At 44.2% G+C, this 18355-nt stretch overlaps 1 protein-coding gene across 5 annotated transcripts in view; it reads right to left on the bottom strand.

Moving 5' to 3' along the window:
• Window positions 1–18355, bottom strand: part of LOC145412565 (putative monocarboxylate transporter 5) — a 473562-nt gene that overhangs the window by 228264 nt on the left and 226943 nt on the right. For all 5 annotated transcript variants that reach the window (XM_080282467.1, XM_080282468.1, XM_080282469.1 and 2 more), the window contains one exon: window positions 14965–15193. In XM_080282467.1, coding sequence (XP_080138593.1) covers window positions 14965–15193 — 229 coding nt within the window. The remainder of the gene's footprint in view (window positions 1–14964; window positions 15194–18355) is intronic.

Genomic DNA, 18355 nt, shown 5'->3' with positions numbered 1-18355 from the left:
CATGTATCAACTGGATGAGGCAGCTAAGCGGCTTCAGTTTCTTAGCCTATTTGAGGGCCCTGCCCTCGATATTCTCCACAGAATTCGTGGAGACAATCTCACATATGAGATGATGAAAGCTGCACTCATTAAGGCGTATGGTCTCACAGTAGACGACGCCAAAGTTCAGTTCATGCGAGCTCGTCTCCAAGACAAGGAGACAGCTGTTCAGTTCCTTGATCATCTCACAGCTTACTTAAATGAGTGGATGGAGAAAGATGAAACTCCTTCCACGCGTGAGGGGATAATTGACCTTATGCTGCGTACACAGCTAGAGAGGTCGTGGCCTGCTGAGCTCATAGCACAGCTTAAGATCTGCCAGGTGAAAGATGCCAGCCAAATGGCAGAAAAGGCTGACGCATTCTTTACTGCATACGGGTATCAAACTCGTAAGCAAAACACCTGGAGCAGAAAAGATACTGCCAAGTCTGGGAAGCCGTCTCAGACTGAATCCCAGCACCAAGGTCGTTCTCAGAGTAATGGCCAAGGTCCAAGCAAACCGCAGAAGGACCAGGGGCAAAACACTCAGAAACCTGAGTGGAAGAGGTACAACAAGTACCCTAACCAACAGCAGTATCAGCCACGCAACCGACCGTCGGGACAAACTTTTTCACCACCAGCTCAAAAGAGGCAGGAAGCGAATGCAGCCTTCATTCCTCAGCAGCAGCACGGTGGTCACGTCCCTACCAGTGTGGGTACTTCCCCACAGTTCACTAGTCCCACAGTGACAGTGAACCCCCCTCCACAGATGGCCAATGTTCCATCTTCCCAATATAATTCACAAGGCACAATGTTTGCCACATCAATTCAGCAGCCTCATGAGTGGCTGGCTGCTTCCTCCACAGGCCCTCCCACAGGTGACAATACCTTCCTTGTTCAGCCAGGGTTTGTGGGAGACATTCCTGTGAAGGTCCTGAGAGACAATGGTTCCTCAGGTTGCTCTGTTAAGCAGAGTTTAGTTCGGCCTGAGCAGTATACAGGTCGACAGATCCATGGAAGCCTTATTGATGGATCAGTGAGATTGTTCCCTGAGGCATGTATCCAGGTGGCATCTCCATTTTATACTGGTACGACACTTGCAGTTGTCATGCCAGAACCTTTATTTGAACTCATCATTGGAAATATTAATGGAGTCAAGGATAGTTGCTCCGATGACGCTACTCAGACTTCGGCTGCTGCGGTAACACGAGCCATGACTGAGGCTCCAGACTGTGTCACCCCAGTGATCATTGAATCACCCCAAGATCTGATGTGTAGTCAACTTGTTGTACAAGAACAACATTCTGACCCGACACTTGCTACTGTGCGGAACAAACAAAAGGGTCGAGTGATAAAGTATTCACGGGGAGGTCGAGCCAAGTTCCTTCATAAACAAGGACGGCTCTACCGTGAGTCACGAACACCCGAGGGCGAGGTTCGACTGCAGTTTGTCGTTCCCGCCAAGTACCGCCTAGCAGTGTTACAATGGGGTCATTGTTCAGCCTCAGGAGGTCACATGGGCAAAAGGAAGACCCAGGGCCGTATCCGAGCTGACTTTTTCTGGCCAGGGATGGGACGAGACATAGATAGTTTTGTCCGTTCCTGCAGTGTGTGCCAAAGTATCACCACTAATCAGGGACATGCCCTTCCTGTGCCATTTGTAACCACACCCGTAATCTCTGAGACAGTTGAGAGACAGGGTAGTGGTGAAGTGGGTGCAGACCTGACGTCTCGCCCATTGGCCCCACAGGACACATTATGTCCAGGGCCTGTACATACATATTATGTACCGTAGGTTCAGGGGGAAGTTGAGAGGCGACTTGAGGCTATGGAAGACCCAAGTTTGCACAAGGATTCTCAGCTCCCCGATACTAATATAAGTACTGTAGGTTAAGGGGGAAGTTCGAGAGAGAACTCCGCAGAGGCGACTTGAGGCTATGGAAGACCCAAGTTTGCACAAGGATTCTCAGCTCCCCGATACTAATATAAGTACTGTAGGTTAAGGGGGAAGTGAGAATTCCGCAGAGGCGACTTGAGGCTATGGAAGACCCAAGTTTGCACAAGGATTCTCAGCTCCCCGATATTAATATAAGAACTGTAGGTTAAGGCACAGGTTGAGGACCCATGTGCAGTTCGAGGCTATGGAAGACCCGAGTTTGCACAAGGATTCTCAACTTGCCGACACTAATCGTGTGCTAAAATTAATGGCGACCTCGAGTGTACTTTTCGTAGCATGTACTGATTGCTAGGCAGAGAGAGTAATTGTAACTTAATAAGAATTTTGTCTCATTGACACTTTTGATGCTCCACCTCAATTGGTTTTGCAGGTTCAGCAATGGGTGTAGCAGTTTTGCTGTGCGGGCCAGCTGATCGTCTACCGCACGCTGCCGCCTCTTCTCTGCCTTTGTCGTCGCCATATTATTATTTACTGTGTCATTTTACACGTAGGTACAGTTACACTACAACTGTCACACCTACACCGTGTATTACATACATCACACTACACAACAATTAGTTGTCAGTGTAAATGTAGCGACTTTTTGCTCAGTTTGACCTGAGTACAGGATTTTCACCGTCGTCACGGAGTTTTTCCCTCAAGCTTGCTTCTATTAACGTAAATACGAGGTTCTTTCGCTCACTGGCGACTGCGACTTTCTCCTGTAGCAGGATAGCACACACACCACCGTGTGAATCTTGTGCGAATGACTTAGGATGTGTACATATATATATATATATATCCACAAATTTTTTCCCATAAGGAAAAAATTTAACTTTGTAAGGGCGTAAGGTCACGAATCAATTCGCGACATTTCCCTTTTGTGAGAAGCCACGAACTATTAGTGGAAAACTCACTGTGAATCGCTCAGCTAACCGTTTCTCCCTCCATTTCGGAGTATACTTTTCAAAACATTCGTCACTTTCAAAAGTGACCGATTTAATGCACGTCACTAAGTGCTCTACTGAGCGATACAATTGTTTCTTTATCGTTCGCCTCTGCTTGCCTTAACCGTTAGCCACGCCTTCTTCCGGTGGCTTGTGCGTCCTGCCCATACAATGTATTTTGAATTCAGTCCAGTTGTTGCTGCGACGGAGAGAGGTCCTGTGCCAGCAGTGTGAGAGGTCAGCTAGTACCCAAACTCCACTTCACAGTTCTTCAGTACTTCCATCTTTAGTTCAGCTTGGGTGATACGCAGCGTTCATCGACTATAGTATTTCCTTCTTGTATTTCCCTAGTCATAAGAGTTTAATTAAGGTGTTTTTTTTCTAGGCGTAAGTATTTAGCTATTGCGTGAGTGAGTGAGTGCGTCTCATTAATTTGATTTGAATTGTAACATTAAATTTATTTTTTGTAATCAATAAATTTAACAGTTCCTTTCTTGAGCTCAGTGTAAAGTAAAATCTTGTTTCATTTCTCCAAATTAAGCTTATTTTCCATATAGCTCCTAGCTTGCATAAACGTTTTACTATTCATAACTGGTACTTAGACCAGTCTTGTTGTATTAACTTAAAATCCGTTGTGCCATAGGAGTTAAGCATCGGCAAGAACCTGATGTTAGTATTAGTTATTTATTGTCAGGGGTGAAGTAACTTTCTCCAGAGGCTAACAGTACAGTAATTCAGCAACTGTGAGTAATTAGTCTCTGCTGTGTACTGTTGAGAAAGTTTATAAATTCTCGTTCTTAGAGAATCGTAGCAAGTCAGCGTAAAGTAATCGTTGCTTGATGTAGCAAGACAATCATTGTCTCTGCTCTTCAATATTATTGAATATTAATATCAAATTAAATAATATTCAGTATTTATTTTAAAAACACAGTGGTATTATAAAAACCCCGTGACACCGTCGATACCAAATCAACGTGGAGCAGTCGACTTCTGCATACCGGGGAGTAAACATCATCTTCCTCTTCACATTGCATTTGCTCTTCAACGAGAAGGCAGCCTTGTACTGCATGAGTTTGTCAAAGGATCTCGATATCAAAATAGATCAAGCCAGGTTGAATTCACGAAGGAAGTGTGAGGTTGACCATCCCGCGTCCAGCTTGTCCAATATCTCCCTCTTCTTCTCCAGAGTCAAAACCACTCTCTTCCTCTCCTCAGGCGGCGGGGCCATTATCACACACACTAACAAGAGGCAGGAGAGCAGCAGCAGAGCCTGCAGCAGGTAGGGCACTACCACAAAAGCGAGCACGTGGGCGGCCATGATCACGAGCTTGCACTCACAAGAGACGGGCGGTAAGTGAGGAGGATGAAGGGCGCTCTAGCGGACAGCAGCAGAACTACGCACCAAAACACAGCTGGTCCGTGCCGTGCGCGCCAATTTCAAATTACGGGGGGAAAAAAGTGGGGTTTTTCTGGAATTTTTTGCGATTTTTGGCCCATTTTGGGAATACTGGATCCCGGGACCAAAATATCTGGTAAGTGGGGATGTCTGGAAAGTGGGCGTCCTGGTAGTACAGGGATTACTGTACTAACAAGAAAATGATATTGACAATATAATGTATCACCCTCCATTCAGCAAAAGTGACCGTGCAGTATTAAATTGCAACTTCAGGATTGCATGTGACATAGTTAACAGTAAAAAGAGTTACAAAAAGAGCCTAATCTACAAAAAGGGAAACTACTGTATTATGACCTAAAGAAGTACTTCTTAGAAACAGATTGGGAAAAGGAACTTAAAGGACAAGATTTAAATGTTATGTATAGAAAATTCTGCAAACTTTAGGAAATGGGAGTCCAAAATTACATCCCACAACATAAAGAAGCAGAAAAGAGAATAAGGAAATGGTTTAATACAGAATGTAAAAAATCAAAAGAAAAAAAAAAAAGAGACCTGTTCCACAGATTCAGAAGACACAATCATGAGAGGGCATTCGTTTCCTTTCATTTTTGTAGGCTCCAACATGCTTGCATGCATTGGCCTTGGTCACCTAATGGCGGCTCTCCATGCTGCTCGACCTATGGCAGCTTCCCTGTTCAATCCCTTAACCCTGTGATACACTTAATGACCTCATCCCACCTCTTTCTCGGTCTACCTCTTGCAACCCCACCCCCCATATTAATATTTCTCACCTTCTGCACCTATTTATCATCCCCCATCCTCTCCACATGCCCAAACCATCTCAATCCACCTCTCCTCATCACAGCACCAATACACTCCAGTCCCATCCTACCTCTCAACTCTTCCATTGTAAACCCAGCCCCCCCCCCCAAGGCCTTGCACACAGGGACTCACTGCACATCCACCTAATCATTGTCATATCTGTACGTTTGAGCCTGCGAATATCCTCTTCCTTTACTACCCAGGTCTCACTACCATACAGCATCACACTCCTAACACATGCTGCATACAAGGGCCCTAGGGGAGTACACTCAATGTCAGGAGAGGCAACAGCTCCCTGAACTTCTTACAACGACTTCTCACCCATCCCCACCTCCAGCACATAACATGTCTCCCAAAAAAAACTCTTCCACACACTCAAGAGACTCACCAGCAAGTTTAATCCTTTCATGAATGACAATCTCCACCTGCTCTCCCCGACATGCCATGCACATAAAATCAGCATTTTCTTGCAGTCTACCTCTAACACCAATACATCTCTTGTGCACCCATTTATCACAAACACTGCACAAGATGGAATTACTTCCCATGCCTGTGTGGCAATATGGCCACTCTCCCTCTTCTTTATACCGCCACCAACCCTAGATATCATCACTTTTGTTTTATCTGCATTTACCCTTAAGCCATTGTGCCCCATACCATCTCTCCATTTCCTAAGTCTTTCCTCTGCCTCCCCTTCATTCTCTGCAATCAACACCAAATCATCAACATACAACATCTCCCACGGGAGTCCATTTCTGAAGTCATGTGAGAGGGCTTCAAGTACCATGATAAACAACAAGGGATTCAAAACTGACCCCTGATGCACACCAACATTCACAGAAAACTCATCACTCAAATCTCCATTCACTCTTACCTGGGTGTGAGCACCCACATACATGGCCATAACCACCCTAACCTGCCACTCCTCCAACCCAAACATTCCCATTGCCCACTTCACTACCTCTCTAGGGACTCTGTCTAAGGCCTTTGCCAAATCAACAAAAACAAAGTACAGATCCCATTGCTTTCCAATATATTTTTCCTGAAGCTGTCGAACAATGAATATGGCATCAGTGGTCCCCCTACCTGGCATAGACTCATGCTGCATCTCATCAATATTCACTCTTTCTCTAATCATACTTTCTAGAACTCTCCATTACCTTCATTATCTGATCTAAAAGCTGAATACCTCTACAATTTCCTCTTTCCAGGGCATCACCCTTCCCTTTATACACATTTACAATTACACTCTTCAGCCAATTGTCTGGGACAACACACTCATATATAATCATATTTATCAGGCCAGTGACTAACCTCACCCCTATATCTCCTGAGGCCTTCAAAATTTCAGAAGTCAACCCAGACACACCTGCTGCCTTCACCACCTGCATCCTGCCTATTGCCTCACTCACAACAGCAGCATCAATCAAAGGCCAAGGGCCAAACACTGGATCTGCTGGCTCCAAACCTTCCCTGTCCCAGTCAAACTCCTCATTCAACAACCAGCTATAATGCTCTATCCATGCATCTTTAATATCCCCACTGTTCACCACTACCCTTCCTTCATCATTCTTTACACATTGCTCACCTATAATATCCCAATTATCCCTCTTCATCTTATTTGCCACCTTAAATATATTTTTCCATTCCACATGATTTAGGTTATCAAGTAAGAGTCTCTGTGACTCAGACTTTGCCCTGTATACCTCTCTTCTAGTCCTACACTCGGCAGCCAAGTATTCCTCTTTGTTATCACCCTTCTTCCATTCCCGGAAAAGCCTTCTTTTCTCCTTAACTGCAGCTTCTAAACTCTCATCCCACCACCAAGTTACTTTATGTCTTGCTGGGCCTCTTGTCCAACCGCATATTACATCAATAACTCTCAACAGGTTGTGCTTGAGGGCTCTGTACTGTTCATTAACCCTTCAAGACCGATGGTGCATGATTGTGCTTTTGCGTAATTTGACATGCCAGCCTATCCCGCACGATCGATAAAGACACAAAAAACTGCGGAGGGTAACTCCGCCCCTTTGATGACATATATATAGGATCAGACCAATGACAACTAGAGTGTCTGGGGTGGTATGGCATGATTGGCCCCCTAAGGTGGGGGAGAAAGAACCCCCCACCACCGTCACTTTACATCCCTCAGCCCCATTGCATCATCTCCACATTGTCCCCTCCCAACTAACCATACCCCATCATACTCCCTACAACGGTGTGTGTGCATAGCAACCCTTCTCCCCTCTCCCTCCCTCCTCCTCCCCTCTCCAGCCAGACACACTCCACCTCCACTTTTCACCTGGCTTGTTTTGTTGCTACGGGCGTATGCCACTCTGACATTTCATGCCTAGGGAACACTTCACATTGACATTAGTTATGTATATATAATTATATACCGTGAATAATGCATTTTCTGTACATTTTCTATTTTCGCCCATGGGGGATTGGTAACTTTTTTGCATCTTTGATGGGTGATTGTGCAATAACTATTTGGTCAATCTGGCTGAAACATACATTTTCAGGTGTGTAAATTCGGTCTCTTGAAATGTGGAAGAAAAATTTTTACCTTGGTGAAAGCTGAAAAATCGAACCTGTTTTGTGGCTGGAGGGACAGACCTGCTGAGCGAATTGCGTACTTTAGAGGTTAATGCCTCTGTCTACAGCTCCCTGTTCAGCCACCACTCTCCTCATCTCATTATAGAACGCATCCCTCACTGCTTGGTTTTTCAGCTTTCATATTTTCCTCCTAGGCACGGTTTTTCAGCTTTCATATTTTCCTCCTAGGCACATAAGTCCTCTTTTTCATCATACGTTCTTTAAGCACCATGTCACAAATCAATAGTTTGTGCTGCTGCACACACTCCTTGCTTCCTATAACTTTAACATCCCTCACTAACCTCCTATCAGCCCTCCAGACCAGAAAATACTCTATCTGACTGCTATTTCCCCTGGACTTGTACGTAATTAACCTATTCTCTCTTTTCCTAAAATGTGTGTTGCACACAATCATGTTCATCGCCTCCCCAAACTCGAGTATCTTTTCCCCTTCCGCATTTCTTATACCACATGCACATCCCCCCATGTACTCCTTCATACCCTTGAGCTGCTTCACCTATATGACTATTTAAGTCCCCTCCCAAAACCACTATCTCATCATCCTCCATACCACCTACTACATGTATTAAGTCATCCCAAAATCTATCCTTCTCTACCTCATCCAAGCCTGCCTGTGGAGCATATGCCAATATAATTGCAGTCATCATTCCACCAAACAAAATTTTCACTACCAATATCCTATCACTTACTCTCATGTATGCACCAAAACGCAAACACAGCTGCACACATCATGCAACCTTACCTCAACACACTACACGAATGGTTCACCACAAACAGGCTCAAGATAGCCCCAGCCAAATCTACAATGACTTCTTACAAACTGGACAGCACAACACAGTCACATCCCACACCTCACCATAAACAACACCCCACTACCACACACACACACACACAAAATCCTCGGTGTAACATGCAATACATCAATGTCATTTAAACAACACATCACAAACATTAAAAATAAAATAACACCAAGACTCAATGCTCTGAGGTCACTTGCCCATACAACATTTGGACACAACAAAGAAACCACCACCACAGTATACAAACCATACATACGTTCAGTGATGAATTATGCAAGCCCTGCCTGGGCTTCTAACCTCACCAAAACACACTACAACACTCTACAGACCATACAGAACAAGGCCCTAAAAATAATCACAGGCTGCACAGCTACTACACCCACAGACCACCTACATCAAGAAACCAAAGTCCTCAAAGTCAAGGATCACCTAGACATGAGAGGCACTCAAGTTTCTTGCTGCAGCCTCCACAAACCCACAACATCCACTACAGTACATGGCAGCACATCCACCCACACCAAGGAACATCAAAACAACACCCAGCACATGATACCATACACAAATACTGTCATCTCTCCCCCCTCGCCCACCTCAGACCAGCTTCCAGAAGCATATCCACACTCAGATCACTCGCCGCTCCATTCAGTCACTTAAAGACAACACACAACTGCATGCACAGCCTCCTGACATCCACCCTTCTGAGTCCTATCTTCCTCGTGAGGACTGGGTCCACCTGGCCAGGCTGAGATGTGGGCACCATCCAGCCCTCTTAAGCTACCAGAAGAGGCTGGATGACTCCTTTGCTGATGCCTGTCCAGGATGCAACACAGCACCCCATACTATTAAGCACATTATGGAAGACTGCATTGCACACAATCACCTATGCCAACAACACAACATACACTCTTTGAGAGCTCTGTGGGAAAGCCTGGTCTTGGCCGTGGCCTTCCTAAGGGACTCGGGGCTGTTCGGCCAGACTGTCTAGGGAACAACTACTACTACTACTACTACTTACTTTCATAACATTCATAACATATTCCACCCATTTCTCTGCAACCAACACACCCATATCCCCATATCTGTCTGTCCCTCCCTGCCAAAACAACTTACAGCAGCAATCCTTCCCAACAATCTGGCTGATCCACCCCTGCAACGGACTTCCCGCAAACATGCCACATCCACCCACCTCCTACTGAATGCCTCAACGACTTCCCCTGCTCTTCCCCTCAAACTTCCTACATTTCATGAACCCACTTTCATCCCCTGGGCAATTTAATGTCCTCAGGCTTGCTTTGAAGCTTATTCTTGTATTCAGTCATAGTCAGTAATCATAATAATAATAATGGGGGAGTAGACATACCACAGGCCCCACCCACTGCACAGTCCCAGGTCCAGGCAATGGATCTGGGACCCCTAGCCCACCAGCTTACCAGTGGCTGTGGTAGTGGCCTCGGGGCACCCTGCCAGGACAGCTGCAGGGACACCCTCCAAGCGCGCCTTGGCACTGCAACTATCCAGCCATCATACACCCACTGATAGGGCAGCCTCCTGGGGCACTACTCCCAGGTTAGTGGACCCTCTATATTGGGCGGAAGAGGCAGCCTGAGAACCACAATGCCTTGTACCCTCTAGCACATGTTCTAGCCCCATCTTGCCAAGGACCCATGATCTATGCCGGCAGAATCCCCGTCATGCCCCCCCCTCCAAAAAAAGTCCCCCACTAGGTAGTGGGGGCAAAGTTTTTTGGCCATATGCCTTTGCTGGTGTCAAACCCTGTAATGTAGTGGGACACGTTGTGTGATATGTAAAGCGCATTTGGTGTAGTGCATAAGATAGTTTGAGGAAATGTTTGGGAGAGTATGCTGATCTACAGTACTCTTTATGTTACTGTCACACTGAAAAGGTCAGCAAAGGGGGATACAATATCTATAAACAGCCATGAAATGATTATACAAGGACAAGGAGAGAAGCCCAAAGACAGTTTGAGGAAGACATTATAAATAAAAGTAGTGATCAACTGATGCTACTTTACAGATACATCTGAAGCAAAACCAAAGTTAAAGATAAAATACAGCCCATTACAGATGAAGGGATCATCTATACACAAGAGAAAGATATTTGTGAAGCACTAAATAAAAATTTCCAATCAGTTTTTACAAAAGAAAATAATTTTGAGAGATGATATGGAACATGCATGCCCACACATATTACCAGATATACAAATATCAGAAAAAGAAATACAGGAGGAGTTAAGTAAATTAGAGAAAGGAAAAGCAAATGGTCCAGACAAAATCTCATGTTGCGAGCTACATGAACGTGCAAAAGAGTTAAGTAGACAAATATATTTAATATTCACGGAATCCTTGGGTCAAGGTAAACTACCTGATATTTGGAAGAAAGCAAACATTGTTCCCCTATTCAAGAAAGGTAACAGACAAAATCCACTCAACTACTGACCAGTATCACTAACCAGTGTTGTAAGTAAGATTTTAGAAAAGCTGATAAGAAAAGTTTGGGTAAACCATCTAGAAGAACACAATATGATAACAGAAAGGCACTTTGGTTTTAGAAAGGGAAAATCATGGGTTACTAACCTATTAAGCTACTATGATAGAGTTGCAGAAACATTACAGAAAAGAGAAGGATGGGTGGACAGTATCTATCTAGATTTCAAGAAGGCATTTGACAGAGTACTGGACCAAAGACTTACTGTATATGGAAACTGTACCATCAAGGAGGAATCCAAGGCAACCTGTACTGTTGGATGCAAGATTTTCTTAGAAAAAGGGAAATGAGAACAATGCTGAGGGGAAATTACTCATCATGGAGGGAAGTGACCAGCAGAGTTCCACAGGGCTCAGTGCTGGCACCAATTATATTTTTAGTGTATATAAATGACATAGATAGTAACATTAGAAATGAAAGCTATCTAAATATGTTTGCAGATAATGGAAAAATACAAAGGAGAATTACTAACACAGACTCTTGTAGGAGCTACAAGAAGTATTAAATAAACAGCAACAAATTGCAAATGGAATTCAATATGGACAAGTGTCACGTAATTAAGTTTGGTAAAAGTGGAAAAAGACCAGATTGGGATTATAAGTTGGGAAATAAAACCCTGCACATATCAGAAAAAGAGAAGGACCTAGGAGTGATTACCAATAACAGACTATCTCTGGCTGACCACATCAGTGAGATGGTACGGAACAGGTAAACACTGCTTCCAAATATGAGAACAGCATTCACATACATAAATGAAGACATGCTGTGAAAGATAATAACATCTTTCATCAGACCAACCCTGGAGTATGCATCAGTCGTCTGGAATCCACATCTCAAGAAACACATAGATAAGACTGAAAATGTACAAAGGGCTGCTACAAGATGGGTACCAAGCTGAAGGGGTCTAAGCTATGAAGAAAGACTAGAAAAACTGAATTTGCCAACATTACAGGACAGAAGGAAAAGAGGAGACATGATTATGCTATATTAATGTGTCTCAGGGAAAAAGAAAATAGACACAAATGAGTATATACCCTATTGGGAAACATCAGCAAGAGGACACTGCAAAAAAAACTACATAATAAGAGAGGTGATAAAGACATAAGGAAATTCAGTTTCCCTAATGGGGCACTTGATCACTGGAATGCACTACTGAATAAAATAGCGTGTGCCAAAACAATTCATAAATTTAAGGACATGTATGATACAAGTCAGTGGGGTGTGCCAGCGGAAGTAGATGGGAATGGTAGTGCTTTGGTGGACATCTGTGCTGGTAAGGGGTTGGCAATAGCCAACACCTACTTTCGTCATAAGATGATCCACCGGTATACATGGAGAGTAATGAGGAGGATGGATGGTGAACTTGTTGAACGAAAGGCAATGATAGACTACGTGTGTGTGGATGAGCGAATGAGAAGACAAGTGTTGGATGCAAGGGTGTGGAGAGGGTGGGGGAATGGAGTCTCGGACCATCACTTAGTGATGGCCAAGGTGGAGCTGCAAAGAAAGTGGTTGAGGAGGCGAAGGGGAAGACAGGAGGAAGCAGCTCCTGTGAGAAGAGTGGAGAAATTGCAAGATAGTGAGAAGAGGACAGAGTATAAGAGCATAGTGGAAGAAAGATTGGGAAGGTATGAGCTAGAGCAGATGGAAGGGGTGGAAGACGTATGTAAGATATTCACGGAAGAGATAAGCGCAGCGTGTGAGGCGGTTTGTGGAGTGAGGAGGAGATGCAAGGGTGTGCAAGGGACAGCATGGTGGAATGATGAGGTGAAACGAGCTGTGGAACAAAAGAAGAAGGCATGTGGTGAATGGTTGGCGAGTAGAGGTAGGGGAGAAGATGAGAGAGAGAAGAGAGAGGTATATGTGAGCAGGAGAAGGGAGGTTAAGAGACTGGTGAAGGAGAGTAAGAAGAAAGTGGATGAAGAGTTTGGGAGGAATCTGAGTGTGAAATGGAGGGAGAGTAAGAAATTGTTTTGGAAGGAGGTAAAGAAAGTAAGGCAGTGTGAAAGGGGAAATAGTAGGGGAGTGAAAGATAGGAATAATAGATTGTTGGTGGAGAAGAGAGAGAAATTGAGGAGATGGAAGGAGCACTTTGAGGATTTGTTGAATGTAGAGAGTGAGAGCAGTGTGAGTATAAGTGGTTGGGGAATGGCTGGGAGAAGAAGAGATGAGAGGAGGGAGGAAGAGATCAGTAGGTCGGAAGTAGTGGAAGTGATGAAGAAGATTAAGCTGGGAAAGGCCCCAGGAATTGATGGAGTGTGTGGTGAAATGCTTAGGTATGGGGGTGAGATTGTTGTGGAGTGGATATGGAAGCTGTGTAGATTGGCTTGGGAAGAAGGAAGGGTTCCAGAGGACTGGAAATCAGGTATAATTGTTCCTCTGTACAAAGGAAAAGGGGAGAGAGAAGTATGTGGTAACCATAGGGGTATTTGCCTTCTTAGTGTGACTGGTAAAATATATGGTAGAATACTCATTGATAGGGTTAGGCATATGACAGAGGAGCTAGTTGGAGAAGAACAAGGGGGATTTAGGAAGGGAAAAGGGTGTGTAGATCAGATATTTGTTCTAAGATGTTTAGTGGAGAAGTATCTAGAGAAGGGAAGGAAAGTGTACGCTGCCTTCATGGACTTGGAGAAAGCTTATGACAGAATAGATAGGAAAGGTATGTGGAAGGTATTAAGAATATATGGAGTGGAGGGGAAATTGTTGAGTGCTGTGAAGAGTATGTACGAGGGAGCTAGGGCTACGGTGCGAGTGGATGGTGAGCTGAGTGAGTTCTTTGATCTCAATGTGGGACTGAAACAGGGGTGTGTAATGTCTCCATGGCTGTTTAATATATATATGGATGGGGTCGTAAAGGAGGTACAAGGTAGGGCAGTGGATGTGGGGGTGGCCCTAATGAATGAGGGTGAGATTTGGAAGCTTCCGGTGTTGCTGTTTGCTGATGATACAGTATTGTTGAGTGAAGATGAATGGGAGTTGCAAGGTTTGGTGAATGAATTTGGGACAGTGTGTAGGAGGAGGAAGCTGAAAGTTAATGTAAACAAAAGTAAAGTTATGGTGTTTGAGAGGAATGAAGTCACAGAGTCTGCAGTGAGGTTGGATGGTGAGGATATGGAGAATGTGAGTGCATTCAAGTACTTGGGTAGTGTGATGAGTAAGGATGGAACTTTGGGGGATGAAGTACGTGAAAGGGTACAGCAGGGAAGGAAGGTTGTTGGCACACTGAAAGCAGTGATGAGAAATAGGGAGGTGAGTATGGAAGTTAAGAAGTCACTGCATGATGGTATTGTGATCCCTACCCTGACGTATGGAAGCGAGGCGTGGACCTTGCAAGAGGGGAACAAGTCAAGAGTGAGAGCAGTGGAAATGAGTTACTTGAGAGGAGCATGTGGAGTGACATGGAGGGACAGGTTGACGAATGAAGAAGTGAAGGAACGTTGTGGGGTAGATGTGGATGTGGTTGAAAAGATTAGGAGAAATACACTGAGGTGGTTTGGACATGTGGAGAGGATGGAGAATGAAAGACTGACTAAGAGGGTGTATGTAGGTGAGGTGGAGGGAGGGAGAGGGAGGGGTAGACCGAGGATGAGGTGGAGGGATGGAGTTGAGAGGTATATGAGGGAGGGGGGGGTGAGTTGGGGGGAGGGGAGTCAAATGGTGGGTGACAGAGTGACTTGGAGGCGTTTTGTCTGCAGCCACCCTTTGCGGGATTAGGGCGTCGGGCTATAGATAGATAGATAGATAGATAGATGATACAAGTGATTTAATACACGGGACAGTACGAGCTTGACTCATTCCTGTTAAAATACAATTAGGTAAGAACAATTAGGTAAGAACACACACACACACACACACACACACACACACACACACACACACAGGACAGTAAATATCTGTGCATTACTACACTGTGCATACAGGTATCTTTTTCCTGTTGGAGGTCTGTGGTGCTGTTGGGTCTGATGTTATTGGTGGCAATCATGGGAGACACTTCATTACTGGCAGCGGAAATAGGCGATTCTTGGTCTGGGGGTGTGCTGCCTTGGGTCTCTTGGATGGTGGGCAGGGCCAGGGTGGTGGCAGTTGGGGTCAGATACCCAGACAGGTTTAGGTGTGAGTGAACCCCAGGGTCAGCATTCATCGCTTTCTGATAGAAGTCAGGAAAAATAAGCACCAGAGAATGGAATAAAACACATCAGGCATTTAACACAAGCAAAACTTAATGTTCTGGAAATCAGTTTGACACATACCTCAAAACAAGTACAAAGCTTAGAATATTATTTCTATGTCTAAATTTTCATTCATCCATCCACCCATCCATCATAGCCTGTGCTGTCCCATCTGGAGCATAAGGTTCAGTGCTCACTATTCAGTTCAGACACTTAAAGCAGAGAAAGAAGTCACTTGCCTCCACTGAGTGGCATTACATTAATGACAAGCTCCTAAATCCATTGAACTTGAACTTTTATCAGCCAAATCCAACATAAGTGGCTTACCCAACAAAACACCAGATGTCGATTTGTTACTTTCTAAGACTACAAACTTAAATAGAAAGCCTTATCTTTGGTGAAGCCTTTGCCAATGGATTTGACATCTCAAAAGCTTTCAACCATGCGTGGCACAAAACTTTCCAGACTGCCCTTGTGGCAAATTTGGTGGAGTGATCAGGTTGGAGGGTATTATGACTTGAGCATCATAGTTTGAATCTAAGAGGTGGCCAGAGGTTTTTCTACAATGCAGATGCTACCAGGGCCATAAGTCATTCTTATGCCTTTAAATATTCAAGACTAACAGTAGCCTACCCTCAAGCCCCTTCTGTTCTGGACTAACAGTAGTCTAGCCTCAGGACCCTATGCCCAGAGGAGGACAAAATGGGATTTGGCAGCTGTAGTTTCTACCACACTGCTTCTTACAGTGTGTAACCTTTTATCTGTCTTCATCTCTACTTTTCTTTCTGGATACTCACTGGCTGCTGCTGGAGGCAGCCACTGTTATGGAAGACACAGGGCATATGGGAAGACAGGCTTTCGTTCAGCACCTCGGATCCCCCAAAGCCTGCCGTAACCTTTTGCAAACTGGCCTTAAAAGTACCAGATATTCATAAGGAAGCCTTACTATAAAATTATGAACAGATCTATAAATACACTTATTGTACTGAACTTAAAATGAACTGTGAAGGAACTTGGGCTTGGTGTGAGGGAAGAAGAAGAAATGAAGGGTGAGGGAGGAAGAGTACCACACTGGGTCTCTAAGAAGTCATATGCCATGTGCTGTGGGAAGGAGAGACCTGTGCAATGGCTGGAAATGCCATATTTGGCCAAGTTTGCCTATTCATTGAGAAATAGGAAAGCATTTTGAGCAAACTTGACCGACATCTATGAACACTAAATACAAATAACATCATAAAAATGTGCATTATGGGTGAGATGACTACACACACACACACACACACACACACACACACACACACACACACACACACACACACACACACACACAAGTCGCCGACAGAGACACAGCTCCTTGTGGATCATGGGGAAATAATCGTCCACTCGGCATCGAAAAGGAGACCAGCCTATTGTGATGAAGGGGAATTTGCAGGATACTCCGATGATGATATGGGTAAAGGAAGTGCTAAGCTGAACCAAACAAGAGTAGCAGGAGCGGAGAAAATGGCAGAAAGTAATGTCCAGGAGTTAAAAAGGGTATGGTCAGTAATTAGAGAGTTGCAGGAATGGACCTCAGAGCAGGAGAAAGAGATCAAAGTACTGCAGAATAAATTGGAAAAAGTTTGCACACATAGTGCTGAACAAGAAAGAGAAGATACAAAGTTAAAAGTGAGTAATGAATCTGCCTCAAATGAAATAAAACAGCTCAAGAGGGAAAATAGGTTGGAAGAAGAATGGGACAGGATGAAAAGTAAACTAGATGAGTATGAATCAAAATCAAGGATGCAAGATGAGCACATTAAGGAAATCAAGGAGCAACACAAGGGGTGGAAGAAAATTCAGGAGGAAGAAAATGTAAATCTGAAAGAGATTATAGAACAACAAAGCAAGGAAAAGGTGGAGAAGGAAGTGGTTAGGATACTGAGAAGTAGAGAATTTTTAGTCAGGGATGTAGCAGATAAAAAAAAATGTGTAGTAATTTCAGGAGTAAAAGAAAAATGTATGAGAGTAAGATCAGAAAGAGAAAGAGAAGAACTGAGTAAGGTTTAAGAGATAATATCAGTAGTTATGGAGTGCAACAACGAAGCTCAAGAAGAGACTGAAGAAGTGTTTAGGTTAGGAAAGTACGAGGAAGGAGGGGCGAGGCCACTTAAGGTAAAGTTTAAGTCCCACGTAATGGTAAATGAAATCATTAACAGCACATGGAAATTATCAGACAAAGAGGGGTTCAAAAATGTTTGGATAAAGAGCGATGCCAATGAGGAAGAAAGAGCTAAAATAAAGGAGTTAGTAAAGGAAGCAAAGGCAAAAAACGAACAGAGAACGGAGAAAGAGATGACAGTGTTTTATTGGAGTGTTATGAATCAGAAACTGAGGAAGCAGTACCGACGGAGAGTGGGAGAGAAAAGGGAATAAAAAACAATGAAAAAAGTTAAGAGGCACATACAGCCGTCACCTACGGCACGGATAATTGGTTCTGGGACAAGCCAGCTCCATAACAAACCGTGCCATACAGATAACTAAACCTATAGGAAAAATGGAATTTGGTTCTGGACGTTCGCCCAAAGTCCCCCTTTTCACCCCACTTTTCACCCACTTTACACAGGCACACAATCAAGCAATCAGTCACTGCATGTATTACACACAAATGAGGCCCTGAGTGGAATAACCTCTTGTTCACCACAGCGGTCATTTTGGAGTTAAGTACACCAACGTATTCCCCAAACCCTCTTCTACTAGTACAATAACGAATCATGTGAAAAATGCCCGCAACAAGGATGAAAATCCCATTTTATAGAGGGTACTGACTGACCGTGCTGGATACGAAGGTGTTTATCCTCTGCTAGGTGGACATTAGGTCCATTTTTGCCTGAATAATCCAGTCAGAAAACCATTGTGTCTTAGCACTGTCTTAACCAGGTCCTGAACCTTGGAAACCAACATCAGGCTCAGTTATTCCAATGGTGTTAAGGTTGATTTTTCTTAGGTATTCAAGTTCAGACACGCATCTATTGTTAGCTTCATGTGGGGGAAGTCCCTGAATGCTAGTAATAACCACTCGAGCACCACAGGCCACCACGGACAGATTTTCTTAGCTATATTTTATTTTTTTGTGCTGGTTTTGTAGCAGTATCGTAACC

Source organism: Coenobita brevimanus, chromosome 93 (assembly GCF_032717465.1).
Source record: "Coenobita brevimanus isolate Jiangsu-jjx chromosome 93, ASM3271746v2, whole genome shotgun sequence".
Classification (NCBI taxonomy): domain Eukaryota; kingdom Metazoa; phylum Arthropoda; class Malacostraca; order Decapoda; family Coenobitidae; genus Coenobita; species Coenobita brevimanus.
The sequence above is the reverse complement of the archived record's forward strand: the minus strand, read 5'-3'. Positions and strand labels throughout refer to the sequence as shown.